Raw genomic sequence first — 22,164 nt, forward strand, 5'->3', positions numbered from 1 at the left:
CATAGATGCTTTGCATCCAAGTATGGATAATTTATAAAAGAAAGAAAATTGGACATTGTGAGTAATTATAACTTCCCCGAATTTTCCCCCCAAATTAGATTTGAGGTGGATAAATTGCATGTGAGGAGGGGAGACGGACAGAGGCAACACAGTTGATCAAAAGAGCTTACAGTCTTCAGGAGAGAGAAAGAGGACCTTGCTGATTAATAGAGATTACACTCTACAGGAGAGACATTTTTCTAGTGACTCTGGAGATAGAAGATGACTCTGACATGCAAACTTTGGTCCACTGGGAACCGATGATCTGTGATGACCCAGGTACTGACCTGTGCAAAGTATGAAAATCATAAATATAGCTACAGGGTTTTATGGGGAGGCAAGCGTGGCAAGGGAAAATTACATTACCCGGCTTTTTGTGGGAAATGATGCAGGGTAGGGGTTTTTTTGCACAACGCTAATCTAATCTCTAAATGTTTGAATTTTCCTTAAAACTGTGAATTTCTGGAAGTTTGATTCAAACTCGATCCTCCGTAGATCAATCTGCTCATTTCTAATATTATTTTGTTCCTGTCAAGGCCCATTTCCTTTTTGCATCTCTGTTTTTTCCTCAACTTCCAAGCCTTAACTTTGGTATTGTTCCATCAACATAGCCGTATGATGCTTTGTTTTTCTGTGGGATGAGTTCCAAATGATCTCCATTATGCCCACAGCTGCCATGGCAACCCAAAGACAATCCATCTGTCGATAGGTGCATGAAATGGCATCCTTGTCACAAGATTGATAATGGCATTAAAAGGGTTAGAGGCCTGTTAACTCAGCTGGCATCTGCCTGGTATAGAGTGGGCTGAGACGCTAAGCCCATTCCTAACATAAGGAACCATGTCCAATGTCAGGAATGTGTTAATTATGACTATGTAGTGTACAACAAATAACTGATTAATTGAAAATTTACTTTATAATAAATGAAGGACACAGACAAAAAAAACCCAGAAAACTAGGTGAAATTTTTTTTCCATGAAATAATAAGATCTTAGAATAAAGATATGCAGGCTCTTGTCATTGAACAGTAAATAAACATAGCATGAAAAATGTACGTCTACATCATTTTGTGCCAGGCTCTTTATTATTAGTATAGCGTGTATACAGATTAGGTTAAATATATTGACCTAATTTGAATTTAGCAGCAGCAAAACACAGCATTTAATGTCACATATTATTTGTGATCTGTTTAGAGCACAACAAATATGTAGTAAAGTAAAAGGCAGCAGGGCTGCTTGAGTAATAAATTGTATTTATCTACACCAATTTTATGTATTTAAAGGTATGATGATGATCTATACTATGTATGTCACTTATAATTAAATAAGGGATAGTGAAGGTGATAATTACTGCAGTAATAATAGTACAGTTATTAGTTTATTATACCCCAAAGGAAAAAAAATTTAAGTACACTGCAAAATAATCAAGCAATGAGGGGTATCGCTATTAGGGTGCAAAGGTAGAAGTTTTTCCTAAGCATTGGTATGACATCACTGTTATAAATGGCACATGGTAGGTCGGCATTGGGGCATCAATTTACACCTTTAAAGGGAATCTATCAGCAAGTGTTTAGTGAAATTAGTGTTTTATCAGAAAGAGATCATCACTACAGGACTAGTTGCCTCGTGCCTCTTAGTCAACTTGTTCTGCTTAACCACATCCTCACCACAGATTAGCAGCTTTCGGCCAATGTAACTTGCACACAGAAATTTGCCAATCATTGGTGTGAGTGAGATTATACAGGGCTCACCATTCTGAGCATCGCTAGATCTACAACACAGAAAACAGTGATTGTATCAAAATGATAGCATGCAGACCAGTAAGTAACGTATTGGTGGAATAAGGGTCTCATCCCCTATGTTATGCTACTCTGAGATTGCATAGCAAAAAAGTAGCGACAGATTCACTTTCTAAGCAATTATGTTATAACAAATTCAAAAATATATGAAACAATTTAATATTTCATTATCATTTTTAAACATGAGGGGAGATGTTTAATTATTATTTGGGAAGATTGGTATTACTTTTCATGTTCACATTGGTATTATTGCCAATCCATTAGGTTTTCTAAATGTTTGCAGACAAGTATAGAACAATCTGCAGCCATATTCTTGTTATCAAAAAATATAGGATCTCTGATGAAAATCGGTAATTCAAACGATTTTATAAAGATTCACCTTTATGTATTCTAAAATAGCTCTAGATTGTTATTTTTCAATTTTCCAAAGATACTTAAGGAAATTAAAAACATACTGAGTTCCGTATCTTGCAGCAATTCATTAGGAAAGAGTATCGTCATACTATACATTGAGAATGTTCTTTCTAGATCAAAAGTTCTTGTACAAATTCATAGAATTCCATGAGAAAAGGTGGTTGTCCCCTCTCGCTATAGGTCCTCTTTAGAGGCACATAGGATAGTCTAATCGATACAACTTAAATTACGTTCAATTTTTTTTATAGATTTTCACATTATATGAAAAAGTTTTCCTTAATAAAATTTAAGAATGTGACCTTAACAAGTTAAACAAGAGAGACCCAATATTCAATAAACTTCTATTATTCTTCAGCATATCTATATATTTGTGGGCATACAATCATTCAGACTACAAAGATAATAAAAACTACTAGTTATCATGCAGTTGCCAACAGGTTCAATATTACATAGCCAATGAAAGGCACAAAAAAGATTTCTTACCGTGGTGGCGTACTGAATATCCTTCCAGATAGAAGACTCTCTTGACAAATCTGAGGCCTCAAACAAGTTTTCCAAAATAACCTCTCCAATCATATCATGCCTTGAAAATCTATCAAAGTCAAACACACTAAGGTGAAGTTTTCGACTTGGTAGCTCATCATAAGGGACAGGGAAATTGAAAGATTCGTCAAAGGTTGGGTTTAGAGTCTTTCTGTGTACCCGAGTTTGAAACTTCCTCTTCCGATCAGGTAAAAGATAGATCTTGACATAAGGATCAGAACTTCCACAAAAGTCCTTGGCAGGAAGATCAAATGCTTTAAGAATTTTGACTATAAGGGTTTCGTTTTCATAGTCATACTTTAAGGTAAAGTTGATCTTTCCACATGTCTTAGCATCATCCTTCTTGGTGTCTTCAGAATCCACTGATTTTTGTTTGTACAGCTCGGGTTTTATCCTTCCAATGCTAGTTGGTTGTTCAGACACTTGCAAAGTATCACCAAAATCCACACTTGACACATGCATCTGCCGAGGCAAATGCCTTTTGAAAGAAATATGCCTGCAAAATATATGAAAATAACATTAACAATAATAATTTTCGCCTTTATTTGATTAACTTGACCAAAATAATATGTGCTCGGAATAAGTATGAAAAGTTTCTCATTATTTTCCTGCTGGATTAGGCAAGTTAATGACTGGCAATATTGATCTTTTCCTTTAATTAATGTGATGATCTCTTCCAGTAATCACAGTTCTTACGAATTTTTGGGTTGCTTGGTTCTCTTACACTATATATATTTTATTAACAAATTAACATTATCCGTTTTTGAAAGTTCTCCAGTCTTATAATGTAGAAAAACTAAGAAATCTATTTGTTCAATGGCATATAGATACAATTTGAAAAACTAGTCACCTTTTAGAATATACTGTACTATATACTCTAATGCAATTACAGTAAAATAATAAAGGGAAGGCATGATGAAGACAAAAGAAAGGACATGTGTTTGACTGACAAGTTATGTGCTGAGTGGCTTGTATTCTGTGTCATAATATTGGCAACCATTGACTGCTTGATAATAAACCTTGCTAAATGACAGCTGTAAAATAGCCAAGGTAGCAATCAATTTCATGAATTGATTTTTGCCCTATGGAGGCCGTCATGTTGGTGTTTGTTTAGTCTAAGACTAAACGAATACTTTGCTAGTGTTATATTACATAGTAGCCACAATGCAAAAACTTTGCTATATAGTAAGAAAGGATTCTTATATGTTTTGATGCATCCAGGAATGACATATTAATGGCAAACTACCATATATAAACTTTATTAATGCACACATTAAGCTCTATAATAAACATTAATATTTTCTCAGTTTGCATTTTATACAAATCATTGCACAATACATAAGAAAGGTTTGCAACTTTGTAACATACTTTGGGGTCAATTCATTAAGACTGACATTGCCATTCTTCAAGCACCGCTCCATTGTTTATTTTTACTGCCCCTCTGGAGTGGTGCTTTAAATGTTAGTTCGCTGTCTCATTCTCACTTGCCACCGACGTCATCATTTTCAAGCGTCTCTCATGTCAGCCTCCGGCACAAAGTGACCCGCCTGCGGCTTCGGCTTCATGGAGCTGCACAGAGGTCACTTTTCAATACAAGTCTATGAGAGTATGGTTCTGGCACTCATAGACCGGCATTGAGAGCATGTAGCTTTTGGCTTTTGGCTTCCAGACAGTCAGAATCGTGGCTCACAAGATAGGGACCAAAGCTGTGCCAAAAAACAGTGAAGACCGGGGACAGGGGACTTACATGTAAAGCGTCACTCTAGCTCTGAAAACAAAAGCTTTAGTGGTGCTTTATTGAAGAACTGGATGGACTATATGCACCAAATTCGTTAAGAGGTGCATACTTCTTAATGAATTAACACATCTTCTCAGTGAAGAGTGATTTCATGTGCATTGCTAGAAATGCTATTCCAGTTAGAGACTAGAGTAGCATTTCTGGCTTAAGAAATGCCACCACTTTTGCAAAATTTGACAAGTGTGCATAGACACGTCCTGTCCTGTCTTGGTTCCCCACCAACTCCACACATTTTGGCAGAGCCACTTTTTAAAGTGTTTTACGCCAGTTTTTTTGACAAAAAACCCTTTGGTGAATTGTCCCCTTTGTTTCTTATATCCCCATCCATTTATAAAAATGTTACTATTAATCAAGAAAACATTCCTGTTCATCTCTAGTGGCTACAAAAAAACTGTTGTGACCAGTTTTTTGCTCCATTAAAACTTTTACCAAAATTCTGTCAATGTGAATCTAAAATTACACACAATAAACTGGATGCCTGCAATGCAATTTTGAAATAATGAAGATGGAGTTTTTCCATCCATAGAATCCAATATGTTCATTTATTAACTACAAGGAAAGGTTGGAAATGATCTAATTGAATGATTATTTAGAATCATTTCCCTAACATCAGAAGGTTTTCGTTGAATCTTGAACACATCCATGGTGGACTACATTTTCATAGTATATCAAAGATGCCAACCTGAATTCTTTTTTTCTGGACAACTTTTGCTGAACTATCCCTAACAAATTCTGTCATGAAAAGAACATGTTACATTGGCATTTTGCATTTATTGTACTGTACCTCTATGAGGCCCTGCGTAAGAATTGCTCCATAAAGCTACATGAGAATCCTCGATGTGTCTCCAAATAAAAAACTCTGGTACAGAAAGTGTCCACAGTCGTTTACACAGTAGGTGCCATATTACAGATCGGTTCAAATCTGTCATTTTGCTTAATGCATCAAGTAAAGATTTGACCCATGGCTCTCAATATATATCAGATATAGATGTTAAAGGGAGCCTGCCTTGTCCCTAAATACTATTGACCTGTAGATATTGTTAACTGCAGGTTAATAGCATTACTGTGCTGTCCAGCCATCTTACTGAAAGTACAGATAATGGAAGAAAATTAACTTTATTCCTCCCAGGAGGTGTACACGGTGCGACTACAGTCACAGCCCAGAGGCCCAATCACTATACTATGATCAGCGGCTGTAAGCACACCCCAGCACTTTGATTGGTAGCCAGCTCTGCAGCCCATCTGTGCAGAGTGAGCTGGAAGTAAAGCGGTTGGGCAGCTTTTTAGGGTTATTAACCTGCAGATTAACTCTTAATCTACAGGCTATTAGCATTTGAGAACATGACAGGTTTCCTTTAACAGTATCTGTGAAGTTCACACATGTACACCCTTATTAAAGCAAACAGATATGATTCTTAAAATATTCATTGTGTCACCTATTCATTAAGTCAAAGGGAGATGTTCCATATAACAAAAGGGCAGAAATAGAACATGCAATTTGTAAAAGTGCTTAATCAAACTCCAAGGTTAGCTTGAACTTCTTTGTTAGGTATAATAACCATGTTTCTTCTTCACAAAAAGGCAAAATGAGCTCCTTGTGTGATAAAGCAGGAGATACGAGGTGTGAAGCATGCAGCAATAGACTAATGCGATCATCGTATTCTGTCGGTCAATCTAAAATGTGACAAACTGGAAATTCCACGGGGGCTGCTTGACTTTTCGAACTTGACATTTCCAAAGTGGTACTTGCAGAAAAAAGAGCAAAGAGTACAAAAAAATGGATATTCCAGTGTCTAACCTACTGATTAATTAGCTGTAATACAAAGAAAAAAATCACTTACCTTATGTAAAAATGAGAATTTATTGGATGTAAAATAAAGATATGAAATAAATGAGAATACAACCCAAGGCTGCTCAAGCTTGTATGGCAAATATTTATTGTAAAGTTTTGTTTCCTTAGGTGTCAGTTACATAAAAATATCACCTAAAAAGCGTAAACTGGTTGAACCTAAGGCTGAGGCTACATGATAACTTTTTTCATGACCAAACTGCTACATTCCAGAGTAATACAAGTGAATAGGGATGCAGAGTTAATCCTGGTGTTCTGTGGCAAATGCCGAGTGTCCTGTACGGTTTTAGGCTGTGAGCACAACCCCCATCTGTGGACGTTGGGCACTCAGACCATCCTCATGAATTTGGTTTCTAACCGTTTGTGCAAACACATGCACATTTGTGGCCTAGTGGAGGTCATTTTGCAGGGCTCTGGCAGTGCTCCTCCTGTTCCTCCTTGCACAAAGGCTGAGGTAGCGGTCCTGCTGCTGGGTTGTTGTCCTCGTACAGCCCCTTCCATGTCTCCTGGTGTACTGGCCTGTCTCCTGGTAGCACCTCCAGCCTCTGGACACTACTGTTATGATCCGGTGACCTTGGAGAAGCATGAGAACTTTCACTGGAATAGGTGGCCACTATACTGACCGCAGATCCTGATCTTAACACCGCAACTAGAAGTAGCCGTGGAGTGTACCTAACCAATCCTAGACACCTCGTCACAGCCGGAGGACTAAATACCCCTAAAGATGGAAATAGGAATACTATCTTGCCTCAGAGCAGAACCCCAAAGGATAGACAGCCCCCCACAAATATTGGTGGTGAGTCAGAGAGGAAAAAACATACACAGGCAGAAAAACAGGATTTAGCACAGGAGGCCACTCTAGCTAAAATAGGACAGGATAGGACAGAGTTCTGTGCAGTCAGTATTAAAACCCTTCAAAATATCCACAGCAGAATATACAAAAACTTCCTACATCTAACTAAAGACGTAGGAGCGTGTATCTGCAACTCCAGCGAATCCTACAATCAGAGCAGGAATACAATCAAAAATAAGCACACAGCAAGTGTGCCACAGAAAAAGAAACCAAACACTTATCTTTGCTGAAATGGCAGCCAAGCAGGAAAAGCCAGACAGACATCCATCATGTCCCAAAAAACATTGACAACTGGCAAGGAATAATGAGTCCAGCAAACCTAAATAGCCCAGTCAGAACTGCAATTAGCAGATACACCTGTCCACAACTGCAGCCCAGGAACAACTGCATTACCATCTGCTTCCACCAGAGGGAGCTCAAAAGCAGAATTCACAACAGTACCCCCCCTTGAGGAGGGGTCACCAAACCCTCACCAGAGCCCCCAGGACGATCAGGATGAGCCAGATGAAAGGCACAAACCAAATCAGCAGCATGGACATCAGAGGCAAAAACCCAAGAATTATCCTCCTGGCCATAACCCTTCCATTTAACAAGGTACTGAAGCTTCCGCCTCGAAAAACGGGAATCCAAAATCTTCTCAACAACATATTCCAACTCCCCATCAACCAACACAGGGGCCGGAGGATCAACAGAGGGAACAAAGGGCTCCACATATTTTCGCAACAAAGATCTATGGAAGACATTATGGATAGCAAAAGAGGCCGGAAGCACCAGTAGAAAAGACACCGGATTAATAATCTCAGAAATCCTATAAGGACCAATAAACCGAGGCTTAAACTTAGGAGAAGAAACCTTCATAGGAACATGACGGGAAGACAACCAGACCAGATCCCCAACCCGAAGCCGGGAACCAACACACCGACGACGATTAGCAAAACGTAATATAAGTCCGGAAGATATCATGCATGAAGGACTGAAAAACAGATGGATCATTAGTGAGCCCAAATGGCATCACAAGGTATTCAAAATGGCCTTTGGGCGTGTTAAACGCAGTTTTCCATTCATCACCCTGCTTAATACGAACAAGATTATATGCCCCCCGAAGATCAATCTTAGTAAACCAACTAGCTCCCTTAATCCTAGCAAACAAATCCGTAAGCAAAGGCAAAGGATATTGAAAGTTGACCGTGATTTTATTCAAGAGGCGATAATGAATACAGGGTCTCAAGGAACCATCTTTTTTAGCAACAAAAAAGAACCCCGCTCCCAACGGTGAAGAAGATGGCCGAATATGTCGTTTCTCCAAAGACTCCTTAATATAGCTCCGCATGGCGGTATGTTCAGGCACAGACAGGTTAAAAAGTCGACCCTTTGGAAACTTACAACCTGGAATCAAGTCAATAGCACAATCGCAGTCCCTGTGCGGTGGAAGGAAACTGGACTTGGGCTCATCGAATACATCCTGAAAATCAGACAAAAACTCTGGAATTTCAGAAGAGGAAGAAGAGGAGATTGACATCAAAGGAACATCATTATGAACCCCCTGACAACCCCAACTAGTCACAGACATGGACTTCCAATCCAACACAGGATTATGTACCTGCAACCACGGAAAACCCAGCACGATAGCATCATGCAAATTATGCAACACCAGAAATCTACAATCTTCCTAATGGGCTGGCGCCATGCGCATGGTCACCTGTGTCCAAAACTGGGGCTTATTCTTAGCCAGGGGTGTAGCATCAATGCCCCTTAAAGGAATAGGGTTCTGCAAAGGCTGTAAGGAAAAACCGCAACGCCTGGCAAACCCAAAGTCCATTAAGTTCAAGGCGGCGCCTGAATCCACAAACGCCGTGACAGAAAATGATGACAATGAGTAGATCAAGGACACAGATAACAGAAATTTAGGTTGTACAGTACTGATGGTAAATGAACTATCAATCCTCTTTGTCCACTTAGGACAAACTGAAATGACATGAGAAGCATCGCCACAATAATAACACAACCCATTTTGACATCTGAATCCTTGTCGTTCTGTTCTAGACAGAATCCTATCACACTGCATTGGCTCAGGAATCTGCTCTGAGTACAACGCCATAGCGCGCACAGTTCTGCGCTCCCGCAAGCGCCGGTCAATCTGAATGGCCAGAGACATCGAATCACTCAGACCAGAAGCCGTGGGAAACCCCACCATGACGTCTTTAACGGATTCAGAAAGACCCCTTCTGAAAATTGCTGCCAAAGCATCATTATTCCATTTAGTCAACACAGACAATTTTCTGAATTTCTGACAATACAATTCTGCCGCCTCTTGACCCTGAGACAGGGCCAACAAGGTCTTCTCAGCCTGATCCACAGAATTAGGTTCATCATATAATAATCCCAAAGCCTGAAAAAAGGAGTCTATATTAAGCAATGCCGGATTCACAGATTCCAAGGAAAATGCCCAATCCTGTGGGTCGCCATGCAGCAGGGAGATTACGATTTTTACCTGCTGAATGGAATCACCAGAGGATCGAGGTCTCAGAGCAAAAAACAGTTTACAGTTGTTTTTAAAACTCAAAAATTTAGACCTGTCACCAGAAAACAAATCAGGAGTAGGAATCTTCAGTTCTAAAGCAGGAGTCTGAACAATATAATCTGAAATACCCTGTACCCTAGCAGCAAGCTGGTCTACACGAGAAGCTATTTCCTGAACATTCATGCTAGCACAACGCTCCTCAGCCACCCAGAGATTAAGAGGGAAGAGAACAGAAAGCAGACTGAAGAAAAAAAATGGCTTAACACCTTTCTTCCCTTCTTCTGAGAGGCATTTAACTCATCATGGGCCAGTTGTACTGTTATGATCCGGTGACCTTGGAGCAGCATGAGAACTTTCACTGGAGTAGGTGGCCACTATACTGACCGCAGATCCTGATCTTAACACCGCAACTAGAAGTAGCCGTGGACTGTACCTAACCAATCCTAGACACCTCGTCACAGCCGGAGGACTAAATACCCCTAAAGATGGAAATAGGAATACTATCTTGCCTCAGAGCAGAACCCCAAAGGATAGACAGCCCCCCACAAATATTGGCGGTGCGTCAGAGAGGAAAAAACATACACAGGCAGAAAAACAGGATTTAGCACAGGAGGCCACTCTAGCTAAAATAGGACAGGATAGGACAGAGTTCTGTGCGGTCAGTATTAAAACCCTTCAAAATATCCACAGCAGAATATACAAAAACTTCCTACATCTAACTAAAGACGTAGGAGCGTATATCTGCAACTCCAGCGAATCCTACAATCAGAGCAGGAATACAATCAAAAATAAGCACACAGCAAGTGTGCCACAGAAAAAGAAACCAAACACTTATCTTTGCTGAAATGGCAGCCAAGCAGGAAAAGCCAGACAGACATCCATCATGTCCCAAAAAACATTGACAACTGGCAAGGACTAATGAGTCCAGCAAACCTAAATAGCCCAGTCAGAACTGCAATTAGCAGATACACCTGTCCCCAACTGCAGCCCAGGAACAACTGCATTACCATCTGCTACCACCAGAGGGAGCTCAAAAGCAGAATTCACAACACACTACGCTGACAGACACAGCAAACCTTATTGCCACAGCTCGCATTGATGTGCCATCCTGGATGAGCTGCACTACCTGAGCCACTTGTTTGGGTTGTAGAGTCAGTCTCATGCTACCACGAGTGTGAAAGCACAACCAACATTCAAAAGTGACTAAAACATCAGCCGCAAAGCACTGAAATGAGGTCTGTGATCCCCACCTGCCGAACCACTCCTTTATTGAGTGTGTCTTGATAATTGCCAATAATTTCCATCTGTTGTCTATTCCATTTGCACAACAGCATGTGAAATTGATTGTCAACAGTGTTGCTTCCTAAGTGGACAGTTTGATTTCACAGAAGTTTGATTTACTTGGAGTTATATTCTGTTGTTTAAAGGGAACCTGTCACCCCGTTTTTTCAACATGAGCTACAAATAGCGTTCAATACGGCCTGATTTGTGCTTTACAATAGTGCCTTTATTATCCTCTTATTCCCCACCTTTGCTGCCAAAATACCTTTGTAAACTCGCCGTTTTCGGCTGTCAATCACTCTGGTCCGATGGGCGTTGCCAAATCGCTGTCTCTCTCCCCGCTCCTCGTCGTGTCAGACTGTGTGAATAGCACAGATCGCGCTCATTTTTGGTGGTTGCGCAGTGCATTAGGCACTAGCGCATGCGCAGTATGTATTGCCCAACTGTTGCCAAAGTATACAATACATAATTGTGCATGCGCTGGTTTTCACTGTAACCTCTGTGCCCCAGGAAGTCAGAATATGCACAATTTGCATATGCTGACTTCCGGGGCACAGAGGTTACAGTGTAATCCTGCGCATGCGCAATGATGTGCTGTATGCTATGCCCACTGTTGGCCAAAGCATAATGCCCAGGCGCGAGATTACACTGTAATGCACAAGCACGAAATACAACGCCAAAGGCGGGAAGAAGTTTCTTACTCAAAACCCGGAGGTGGTGAGAATCAGAGATTAGCCAATGCCCATCGGACCGGACCGGGGTGATTGACAGCCAAAAACGGCGAGTTTACAAAGGTATTTTGGCAGCAAAGGTGGGGACTCAGAGGATAATAAAGGAACTATTGTAAAGCACAGCTCAGGCCCTATTGAACGCTAGTTTTAGCTCATATTGAAAAAACGGGGTGACAGGTTCCCTTTAAGTGTTCCCTTTATTTTTTTGAGCAGTGTATATTTCCATTGAAAAAAAAAATGTTGCAGTGCTCTCATTTGCTTCTATTAAAGGGGTTTTCCAAGCCTTAGTTTTCTTCTAATTTGGCAGAGAGCTTACAGGCAGGTAGTTGCTAACTGCTAGATTGTTTGGCCATACCGCTCCCTGGCGAAGCAGAAGTGAAACACACGTTGTTAGGGCTAGCGGAACGCACCAAATGATAAGACAGATAGAGTATGGTGCGTTCGCAGCCCGGGGTCCACCGTGCAGAGATGGAACCTGCTGCCAAGTAATGACGGACTATATGGCGGCACTCATAAGTATACACACGTGGGTTAAACTTCACCCAGCGTGAAGGAAGCGATCCTGTTGCGTCACAGGACCGCGGTACCGCACATAGAGCGCGAGCAAGTAGTCAGCGAACTCAACCCCAACTAGGATTGAAGTCCGATTAGACCCTTGCTGGCACAACACCGCAACTGGGTGTGTAAGGACACTCATTAACAATATTAAGGCACAAGAGTGCATGCTGTGCCGCACTGACGAACGCCACTAACCACCCAGGCTTGGGTAAGGAAAGCACAGAGGAAGTGCACGGCGCCGTACTGGCGGTCACAGCAACTGGACGCTGTAATGTGTGATTCGTGCTGTAGGATAAGTCGGGCGCTAGATAGCAACCATACACCTTCCGCGAACAGACATTCAATAGGGTAGGGGTATCCAAGGACGACTTGCACTCACAACATACACACATTAACAATTGTACACTAGCGCATGGCCGTGCGGTCATGCGCAGTTTATATAGTTGCAGCACAGGAAGTGGCCACAGAAACTTTGCCCTTCCAAGACCTGCCAAGAGGACCAATGGAATGTGCTGCAGAGCCTGAGCACATGACCCTCGATCTCCAACGGGAGATCTTGCCCTGGGCATGCTCAGTGTGTGCAGACAAGGACTTAGTCCCAGAGAAGTCCACTCGCTGCTGACCAGCACTGGCTTTAATGGCAGTAGCTGAAGAAGCAGCAGTAACTCTCTGTACAGAGTGAGACTGAGCAAGACGCTGGGACCGACGTACTTGCTGAGCAGACTCCACTGCGGCTGGATAAGAATGGGAGACCGCAGCGGAGATGGCTCGAGATTCCCCCTGTGCAGAAGCGGGAACTCGAGACCTAACACACGTTGGTGCAGCACAGTGTGGACCCCTTTATACTGCAATATGGGTAAGAAACTCAGGGTTGGGGAAATATTCACAATGATAAGTACTTTGTGATGTTGGACTCTTCCATATACCAGTATACTTGATTCATTTAGTACCCTGTCCTGCTTTCTTTCCCCATTTACCTTTAAAGCACTAAACACTTTACTATGGACTATATTTGCAGCACTATTAGGAGGTCACACTGGTTCTATCTTGCATTCCCTGCTGAACATGTAATTTTGTGTAATTGTATTTAAAATACATTTATTGTCTTTGATATAGTATGTAATAAACATATACCTTTTATACTATTGAGAATTTGTATTCCAGTTTTTTTTTCTTGGTTATGATGATTCACAACTTGGAGTGTCCTACTATTTTCCCAGGGTGGTCTCTCTACCTTTAGCTCCCCCACTTGGTGTTGAGCAGGTTTGGGAGGGTCACTGCTATGTTTTCCATTTTGGGCTGTATTTATTAATTTGGCAGAGAGCTTACAGGCAGGTAGTTGCTAACTACTTGCTTGTTTGGCCATGCAAAAATCTGTTCCCGTTCAAAGGGGTCACAGACCACTCCTGCTGGCGATTCTCCTTCTTCCAGTGATATGTTGACTGAGCAGCACCTTCACTTCCATTCTGCTAAGTCAACAGGATATCACTGCAGATGTCATGCTGATTTACAACTGGTTCCCTGCCGAATAGCTTCAAGGAGCTGGCTGTCGATCTGCATGACGTGGGTAGTGATGCCGATGTCAAGGAAGCAGACTGAAAGTGAAGGCATTGCTCTGTTGATGTGAGGTTTCTATTGCAAGCCCCCTCTCAACCATCTTAGAACATCAGTCTCACATATAAGAGTGATGTGCATAAGACTTAATGGGTTATCAATGTGAATGATGGAACTATTTCCTGTATACTTACTATTTTCTTCAGGCTACCCTGATAATACTAAAGATTCAGAAAATAGAGATCAAGTGCAGCAGTAAATAATAACATTTAATTGATATTCCAGACATGATCTGTAGAAATATAAAAAAGCTGCCCTCGTGGAAAGATCACGTTGCCTTGTAGGCAATTTACAGAATACATAAATAATGCAAGAGCAAAATAAAGTTTCAATGGTTCCCTATCTGGTCATCTAACAATAGGGCTCTTGGGATTATGAACATTTTCTTACCACAGAATTAATAAAAAGCAAAAACTAGTAACAAACACAGAATAGAATCCAGGTCATAGCTCAAATACATGTAAAATAGCTGGGAGAAGCTAGGAAACTAATAAAATCCAATAGTTATGTTCATTCACTTTGACATTACCATTCAGACTGAAAATTAAATTTTATACATGTTGCATGCTTATAAGTTTTTTTCAGTTCTACCATTGTAGAATAAATTATCAACTTTGGTCTCCATCAAATTCTAGGATGTAATGTAGTTAGAGAAGAAGCAGTGCGTGCGCAAAGGAGATGCAATGCCAACAAGTCTGCTTTGTAAAGGTCAATTACTTAAAAAGGTTGCCCTGAGAAAAAAAGTATATTTAAATCAATATATCTTGGAATAATAATAAGTGCCACAATTGGATGTGTTAAAAAAAAGTTCCTGTGCTGAGATAATCTTATAAATGTGCCCCTGCTGTGTATTGTGTAATGGCCGTGTCTGAAACATGGTCTAATCATACCACAGCTACTGGGCAGGAGAGGAAGCAAAAGAGAGTATACAGACAGGACAGTATGGCACCATAGCTGATTCTTTCTGTGAGGCAAAATATCTCCCTGCTGTCATCTCACACTGTAATGACTGTATACATTCTTTAACTTTTTCCAAGACCCTTAACATTTTACATTTTCAGTCGATAGAGCTGTGTAAGGGCTTGTGTTTTGCACCCTGAGAAAATGTTCTTTATTGATTCTCTTTTGAGATAGATACGATCTTTTGATCGTCTTTAATTGTGTTTTTTGCAGTGTTGTGGCAGCTGAAAAAACGCATGTTTAACAATTGGTTTATTTAATTTTACTTTTGATCTGACTTTTATGGACGTTGCAATAGCACATATGCACATTGTCTATATCTTGTTTTAATGAGGGAAAAGAAGGTGATTTGAATTTTTATTTTTCATTTTTTTTCATACTTGTTAGTCCTTTTGACTCTGCACTCATCCGATCATTGTGAATATATAGGGCAATATTACAGTTTTACTGTGTATAGCAAAAAATCAAGGTCTACTATGAACACCAATCACACTCATATACTGCACACTGTATGTACAAGTGCTTCTCACTAAATTAGAATATCATCAAAAAGTTAACTTATTTCAGTTCTACAATACAAAAAGTGAAACTCATATATTATATAGAGTCATTACAAACAGAGTGATCTATTGCAAGAGTTTATTTCTGTTATTGTGGATGATTATGGCTTACAGTCAATGAAAACCCAAAAGTCATAATCTCAGTAACTTAGAATAATTAACAAAAAGGCACCTGCAAAGGCTTCCTAAGAATTTTAAAAGGTCCCTTAGTCTGTTTCTGTAGGTTCCACAATCATGGGGAAAGACTGCTGACATGACAGATGTCCAGAAGGCAGTCATTGACACTCCACAAGGAGGGTAAGCCACAAAGGATCATTGCTAAAGAAGCTGGCTGTTCACAGAGTGCTGTATCCAAGCAAATTAATGGAAAGTTGAGTGGGAGGAAAGTGTGGTAGAAAAAGGTGCACAAGCAACCGGGATAACCGCAGCCTTGAAATAATTGTTAAGAAAAGGCCATTCAAAAATGTGGGAAGATTCACAAGTAGTGGACTGCTGCTGGAGTAATTTCTTGAAGAGCCACCACACACAGAGTTAATAAGTACATGGGCTACAAGTGTCACATTCCATGTGTCAAGCTACTCATGACCAAAAGACAAAGCGTCTTACCTCCGCCAAGAAGAAAAAGAACTGGACTGTTGCTCAGTGGTCTAAGGTGTTGTTTTCAGATGTATGTAAATTTTACATTTCATATGGAAATCAATTTCCCAAAGTCTGGAAGAAGAGTGGAGAGGCACACAATCCAAGCTATTTGATGTCTAGTATAAAGTTTCCACAATCAGTGATGGTTTAGAGAGCCATGTCATCTGCTGGTGTAGTTCCACTGTGTTTTATCAAGACCAACATCAGCACAGTTGTCTACCAGGAAGTTTTAGAGCACTTCATGCTTCCCTGTGCCAACAAGCTTTTTGGAGATGGAAATTTCATTCTCCAGCATGACTTGGCACCTGCCCACACTGCCAAAAGTACCAATACCTGGTTTAAAAACAACAGGCTTTATTGGCCAGCAAACTCTCCTAACCTTAACCCCATAAAGAATCTATGAGATATTGTAAAGAGGAAGATGAGAGACACCAGACCCAACAATGCAGATGAGCTGAATGCTACTATCAAAGCAACCTGGGCATGTTCGCCTCAATGCCACGCTGCATTGATGCAGTAATTGATGCAAAAGGAGCCCCGACCAAGAAATGAGTGTATTTACTGAACATACATTTCAGTAGGCCAACATTTCGGATTTTAAACTCATTTTTCAAGCTGGTGTTATAAAGTATTCCAATTTACTGAGGAAATGACTTTTGGGTTTTCATTGGCTGTAAGCAATAATCATCAACATTAACAGAAATAATCACTTGAAATAGATCACTCTGTTTGTATTGATTCTAAAATAATATATGAGTTTCACTTTTTTTATTGAAGAACTGAAATAAATTAACTTTGATGATATTCCAATTTAGTGAGAAGCACCTGTACATACAGTGTGTAATATATGAGTGTGAATAATACATACTAATCTCCTATTGCTATTTCTCCCTTTATTCTAATATCCTCTCGCCTTATTCCCTCTTTTGGAACACCAGAAGGGGTTTTAGTAAAACCTAGCTGCAGTATAAATATTTCCCAGGGAACTTCAGCCAGTTTTTCTTTTTCTGGTCGATTTCAGTTACAATGGACCACACTGAATTTGTCAGAGCCAGGTGCATATTTGCATCTAGTAGTTAATATTAAACACTAAATGATTTATGTTCATGTTTTAAATAAAATATAACATTTATTGTGGTTTATTTCTCACTCTTTTATCCTTTCCCATCTTTATCCCATGCCTTCTTTACCCTTACGCATACAATTTATCATTACTGGTGTACACTTACATTAGTGTGAGGATTATTATTAACATTATTAGTTTTCTTTATTACTTTGAAAGACCAAAAATTTAAATTTCACCTTCCCCTCATTCATGATTCAACTCTAAACCCACCACAAACACATTTTAAAGGGGTTGCCTGATAGTCAAATAAATTTACAGTACCTCTACTCATATAGGTGGCACAAGCCATTGAGCTCAATGATTGGCTGCGTGATGTCACTGATACCGCCAAACAAAGCCAACTAGGTCAAAGTCAGGAACACAGGGATGCCTGCCTGTTCTCTTATGCCCTTCATGTGTCACTTCCGGTTCCGGCCTCTTACACACCTCGCTCGCTGATCTGATCATACCGCAAGGTATTTAAACCGATATTGATTGCTCCCTCATTACCTTCCCCTGATGAAGCCGTCCTTGTAACGGCGACACGCGTAGGGTTCGTCCCCACACTGATTCTCGCCTTTTCTTTCTTCCCCGGTGGCTGCCTGCTCTTGGTTTGGGTCCCACACATGGTTGGACTCAGGTTCCCATCTATGCCCTACTGAGGTTATGCTTGTGCTCAGAGACTATGGCGCAACATTCCTCTGCACATTACTGGGCATAGGATTGCGGTTGTTGCCGCTGCAGTGTGGTCATTTTGTCTACATATTGTGCCATCACATTCATTTGCGCCATTGCTTCTGCTTTCTTATGTACCTTGACATTTTTTCTGGCATACAGGTACAGTAGTTTACTTTATGGCATTGGTTGTTGTGGTATGTTCTCCATTAACCAGACAGGCATTTATTCATCCTTTTGTATATACTTGTGTTATCTTTTTCTTCATCCCCGGGGTGTGCATTAGCCATTCAGGCTATTAGATAAGAGGTCATGTGATATATTGGTATCCTGCATTACACTCCATTATATTATTACGGTATATGTTTATTTTTTACATGCATTTCTCTTACCTCTGTTATATTTGGTAGGATCTTCTGGGTTTTGGTTGGGGTTTTTTAGATGTTTTTAAATTGCTGCATCAATAAAAGTTTACCTTTTTATATTCATATCTACTAGTGGTGTGCGGTATTGTTTGGAGTGGTTCTTTTTCTCTTTTTGTTTTTCAGGAAGACAGGGGCGGACACAACTGAGCTGGAACTGAGCCGAACTAAGATGGCACCTAAATGTTTTCTGAAAGGGATCAGCCCCTTCAAGTTTAGTCCATTTGGAACATGTATTTAATCTACATATTCAGAAAGCCTCAATGTTATGTAATCGTTTTTCCCTATTACTCCCTCGTAGAGTAGAAAAATCTTGTTCTGTTGCATAGCTAACCAGGGAAGCAATATTTCGATCATGACAATTGATAAAATGTCTGGGCTGATTTGAGATATTTCTGGTTGAAGGATTATTGATGCCACCTAGGTGTACGGCAATACCGGTTTTAAACAGCCCAGCAGTGCAGAATATATATTACAGTAGACTCAGGAATATAGCTACGTGATCTGAATTGCAATTTAGAAAGTTCATGATAAAAATTGATCACCTTTAGCATTTGATAAGGCCTTGCATCGTCTTACAGCAAGTACACATTTTGCTAGCATGGTGACCACATTGAAAGGTACTCTGCTAGGTTCCCTGTCTGCTGCTATCCTCTACTATGGCTGCATTTCTTTATTCCAACAAGGTGTATTATATACCTTTTTATCTCTGCAATGTTTGAAGATTCACAACAAATAAGTCCCAACGGTAGTTATATAAACCTCTAAAGCATTAGATACACAACATTTCCCAGAAAACCAATAACTTAGTGGGAATAAAGACGCATAGATATGAATATTTAAAAATAAGTGATATTTTACTCAAAATGATTAAAAATATATTTAAAAATTACATAGGGATTTCTATTTGTAGCAGAGGTATATTTTGTCTGAGTCTAGGAATAAGTATCAAGGCAAGACCAGAAATAGAATATTATGGTTTTAACAAATCCTATAAATATACAAATATCTTTAAGACAGAATATTGTAAAGTGCAAGCGCATTATGGGTTTATCAGATGTCAATTATGATAATCAACAGGTTCAAAGACATCATAAATATTTTCCTAGATAGGATTGACGTGATAAATATAAAGTGACAGAGGGCCAAATAATTTTTTCAATCATTATATTGTAAGCATACTTATTGAGTAAACTGCCACAGGGGTAGTAGCGGTGAGGTATACAAAGGCTGTGGCAGTTTACCCAATGTAAGTACCCTAACAATATAATGATGGAAAAAAATTCTTTGACCAGCTGTCACTTTATTTTTATCATGTCATCCCTAGCTAAGAAAATATATATTATATCTTTAAAGCTGTTGGTGATCATAATTTACATCTGATGAACACATAATGCACTTTCACTTTACTATATTCCGTCTTAGGGATATTTATATATTTATGGGATTTGATAAAAACCATAATATTCTATTTCTGGTCTTGCCTTGATATCTATGCCTAGACTCAGATACAATATACCTCTGCCACAAATAGATATCACTATGTAATTTTTAAATATATTTTTAAGTAATTTCTCATAAAATATCAGTTATTTTTAAATATTGATATCGATGACTCTTTAATCCCACAAAGATATTGTTTTTTTTGGGAAATGTTGCATATCTAATATTTGAAGATTGTATTTTTATTCCACAGCACCTCCAGGTGGAGTGACTTTTCTTGTGGATTAGTCCTGCCTTGGATCATTTAACCCCTTAAGCCCAGGAGCTTTTTTCGGTTTTGCATTTTCGTTTTTCGCTTTCCTTCTTCCCAGATCCATAATGATCAGGGATATTATTACAGGAAGGGGCCAGCTTGGGGAACATTATTACAGAAAGGACCCCAGAATTGGGACTTTATTACAAGATGGGGACATTATTACGTAGGGGCATCAATATGTACATCTTTATAGGATAGAACACTATAAAGGTCCATAAACTATAAAGGTCCATACATTTTACCAACATGCATGGTTGTCCCAAATGCAAATTTTTGCACCACGGCCCATCAAACTCTACAGTAGCTAAATCACAGATTGAACCCGTACACCAAACGTATGCATCCTGACAAGTCTTTTGAATTAGTACTGTGCATGTTAGGACTTGGACCTACAAAGATCTGCAGGGTATCTGAGCCTCATCATATATTAGAAAGTATAGTAAGCGCAGGTACACTTGAAATGAATAAAATACAAGTTATACTGAATCTTTCCCACTAAACTAAATCATTCTGCTCCACTATGACATGTTGTTGATTAGACTGCTTTTCAATGTGTTCTTTTGCGCTTTAATTTTAATTAGCTTCACTTCCTTACAATTGTTTTCAGAGTACTTCGGCCCACTAGATGGCAGTGTAAGATATGACACAATTTTTATACATAGAGCAGGCACATATATCTTTTAATTAAAGAAGATAACAGCAAAAATCAGCATACTATTGAACTACAAGCTGCTCTATGACCCTTAGTTATGCATTACATTGTGGGGATGGCTTTGAATTTGCCTCTGCAAATGATGCCTTCGCATGGTTCTCTACCGGTCTCTGCCTAACACAATCTCCCACAATGATATCTCATCCCATGTGACCCTTGCAGCCTATGATTGGCTACAACAGTCACCGTGGATGAAGTATTTTATTAGGAGTTCGGGTTATCATAGACACTGACAAAAAAGAAGGCAAGGAAGCCTCAGAAAAATAGACAAGGGCAATTTGTTTGTTTGTTTTTAAATTTGCTAAGAACATTTTTACAACAAATGCAAAATAGAGAAAATCTAATATATAAAGCTGAATGTGTGTGTATATGTGTGTATGTATGTATGTGTGTATGTCGGGGATTGGCATCTGCACCGTCGCAGCTACAGCCACACGTCTGGACCCTGAGAGGTGTAAGGGAGAAAATGAGAGGCATGATGGGAAAATAAGAGATGTGAGGTGCCATAACTAACCACAGATATTTACTATGCCCAGGCAACGCCGGGCTCTTCAGCTAGTCTAATATATAAAGCTGAATGTGTGTGTGTATGTGTGTATGTATGTGTGTGTGTATGTATGTGTGTATGTCCAAGATTGGCATCTGCACCGTCGCAGCTACAGCCACAAAATTTTGCACAGTCACACGTGTGGACCCCGAGAGCGTCATAGGCTATGTTGTGAGGTGAAATTTTAACCCCGCGCGTTCCAATTCACCAAACAATTTTGCCCCTATCTACATAATGGGGAAAAAAGTGAAAGGAAAAGTGTTGGAGGCGTCGCAGCTACTGCCACAAAATTTTGCACAGTCACACGTCTGGACCCTGAGAGCGTCATAGGCTATGTTGTGAGGCGAAATTTTAACCCCGCGCGTTCAAATTCATCAAACAATTTTGCCCGTATCTACATAATGGGGAAAAAGAGAAAGGAAAAGTGTTGGAGGCAAATTGACAGCTGCCAGATTTGAACAAGGGGGACTTAAAGAGTGAGAGCGATGGCGCCAAAGAGTATATACCGTACAGTTGCTAAGGTGGGGCCCCAACATGGGATACTCACCACACACAGGGATATGAACACACATGCAAAATGCGCCACACACTACCACGTGCTTAAACACATATCACCCTCAGCACATATTTCACCACACATACACCAACCTCGCCACATAAAAGTCGAAACACAAAAGTCGCCGCTCAAAACTCGTCACGTGCAAAACTCACCACATGCAAACTAGGCTCACGCAAAAGTCGCCACACGTGCAAAACTCACCTCATGGAAAACTCGCCACGCGCAAA

General features: G+C 40.0%; 1 protein-coding gene across 1 annotated transcript in view; it reads right to left on the reverse strand.

Annotated features, from left to right (window-relative positions):
* SYT6 (synaptotagmin 6) overlaps window positions 1-22,164 on the reverse strand; it is a 790,087-nt gene that overhangs the window by 351,336 nt on the left and 416,587 nt on the right. The window contains exon 3 of the mRNA XM_069761777.1: window positions 2,735-3,290. Coding sequence (XP_069617878.1) covers window positions 2,735-3,290 — 556 coding nt within the window. The remainder of the gene's footprint in view (window positions 1-2,734; window positions 3,291-22,164) is intronic.

Source organism: Ranitomeya imitator, chromosome 3, assembly GCF_032444005.1.
Source record: "Ranitomeya imitator isolate aRanImi1 chromosome 3, aRanImi1.pri, whole genome shotgun sequence".
Classification (NCBI taxonomy): Eukaryota; Metazoa; Chordata; class Amphibia; order Anura; family Dendrobatidae; genus Ranitomeya; species Ranitomeya imitator.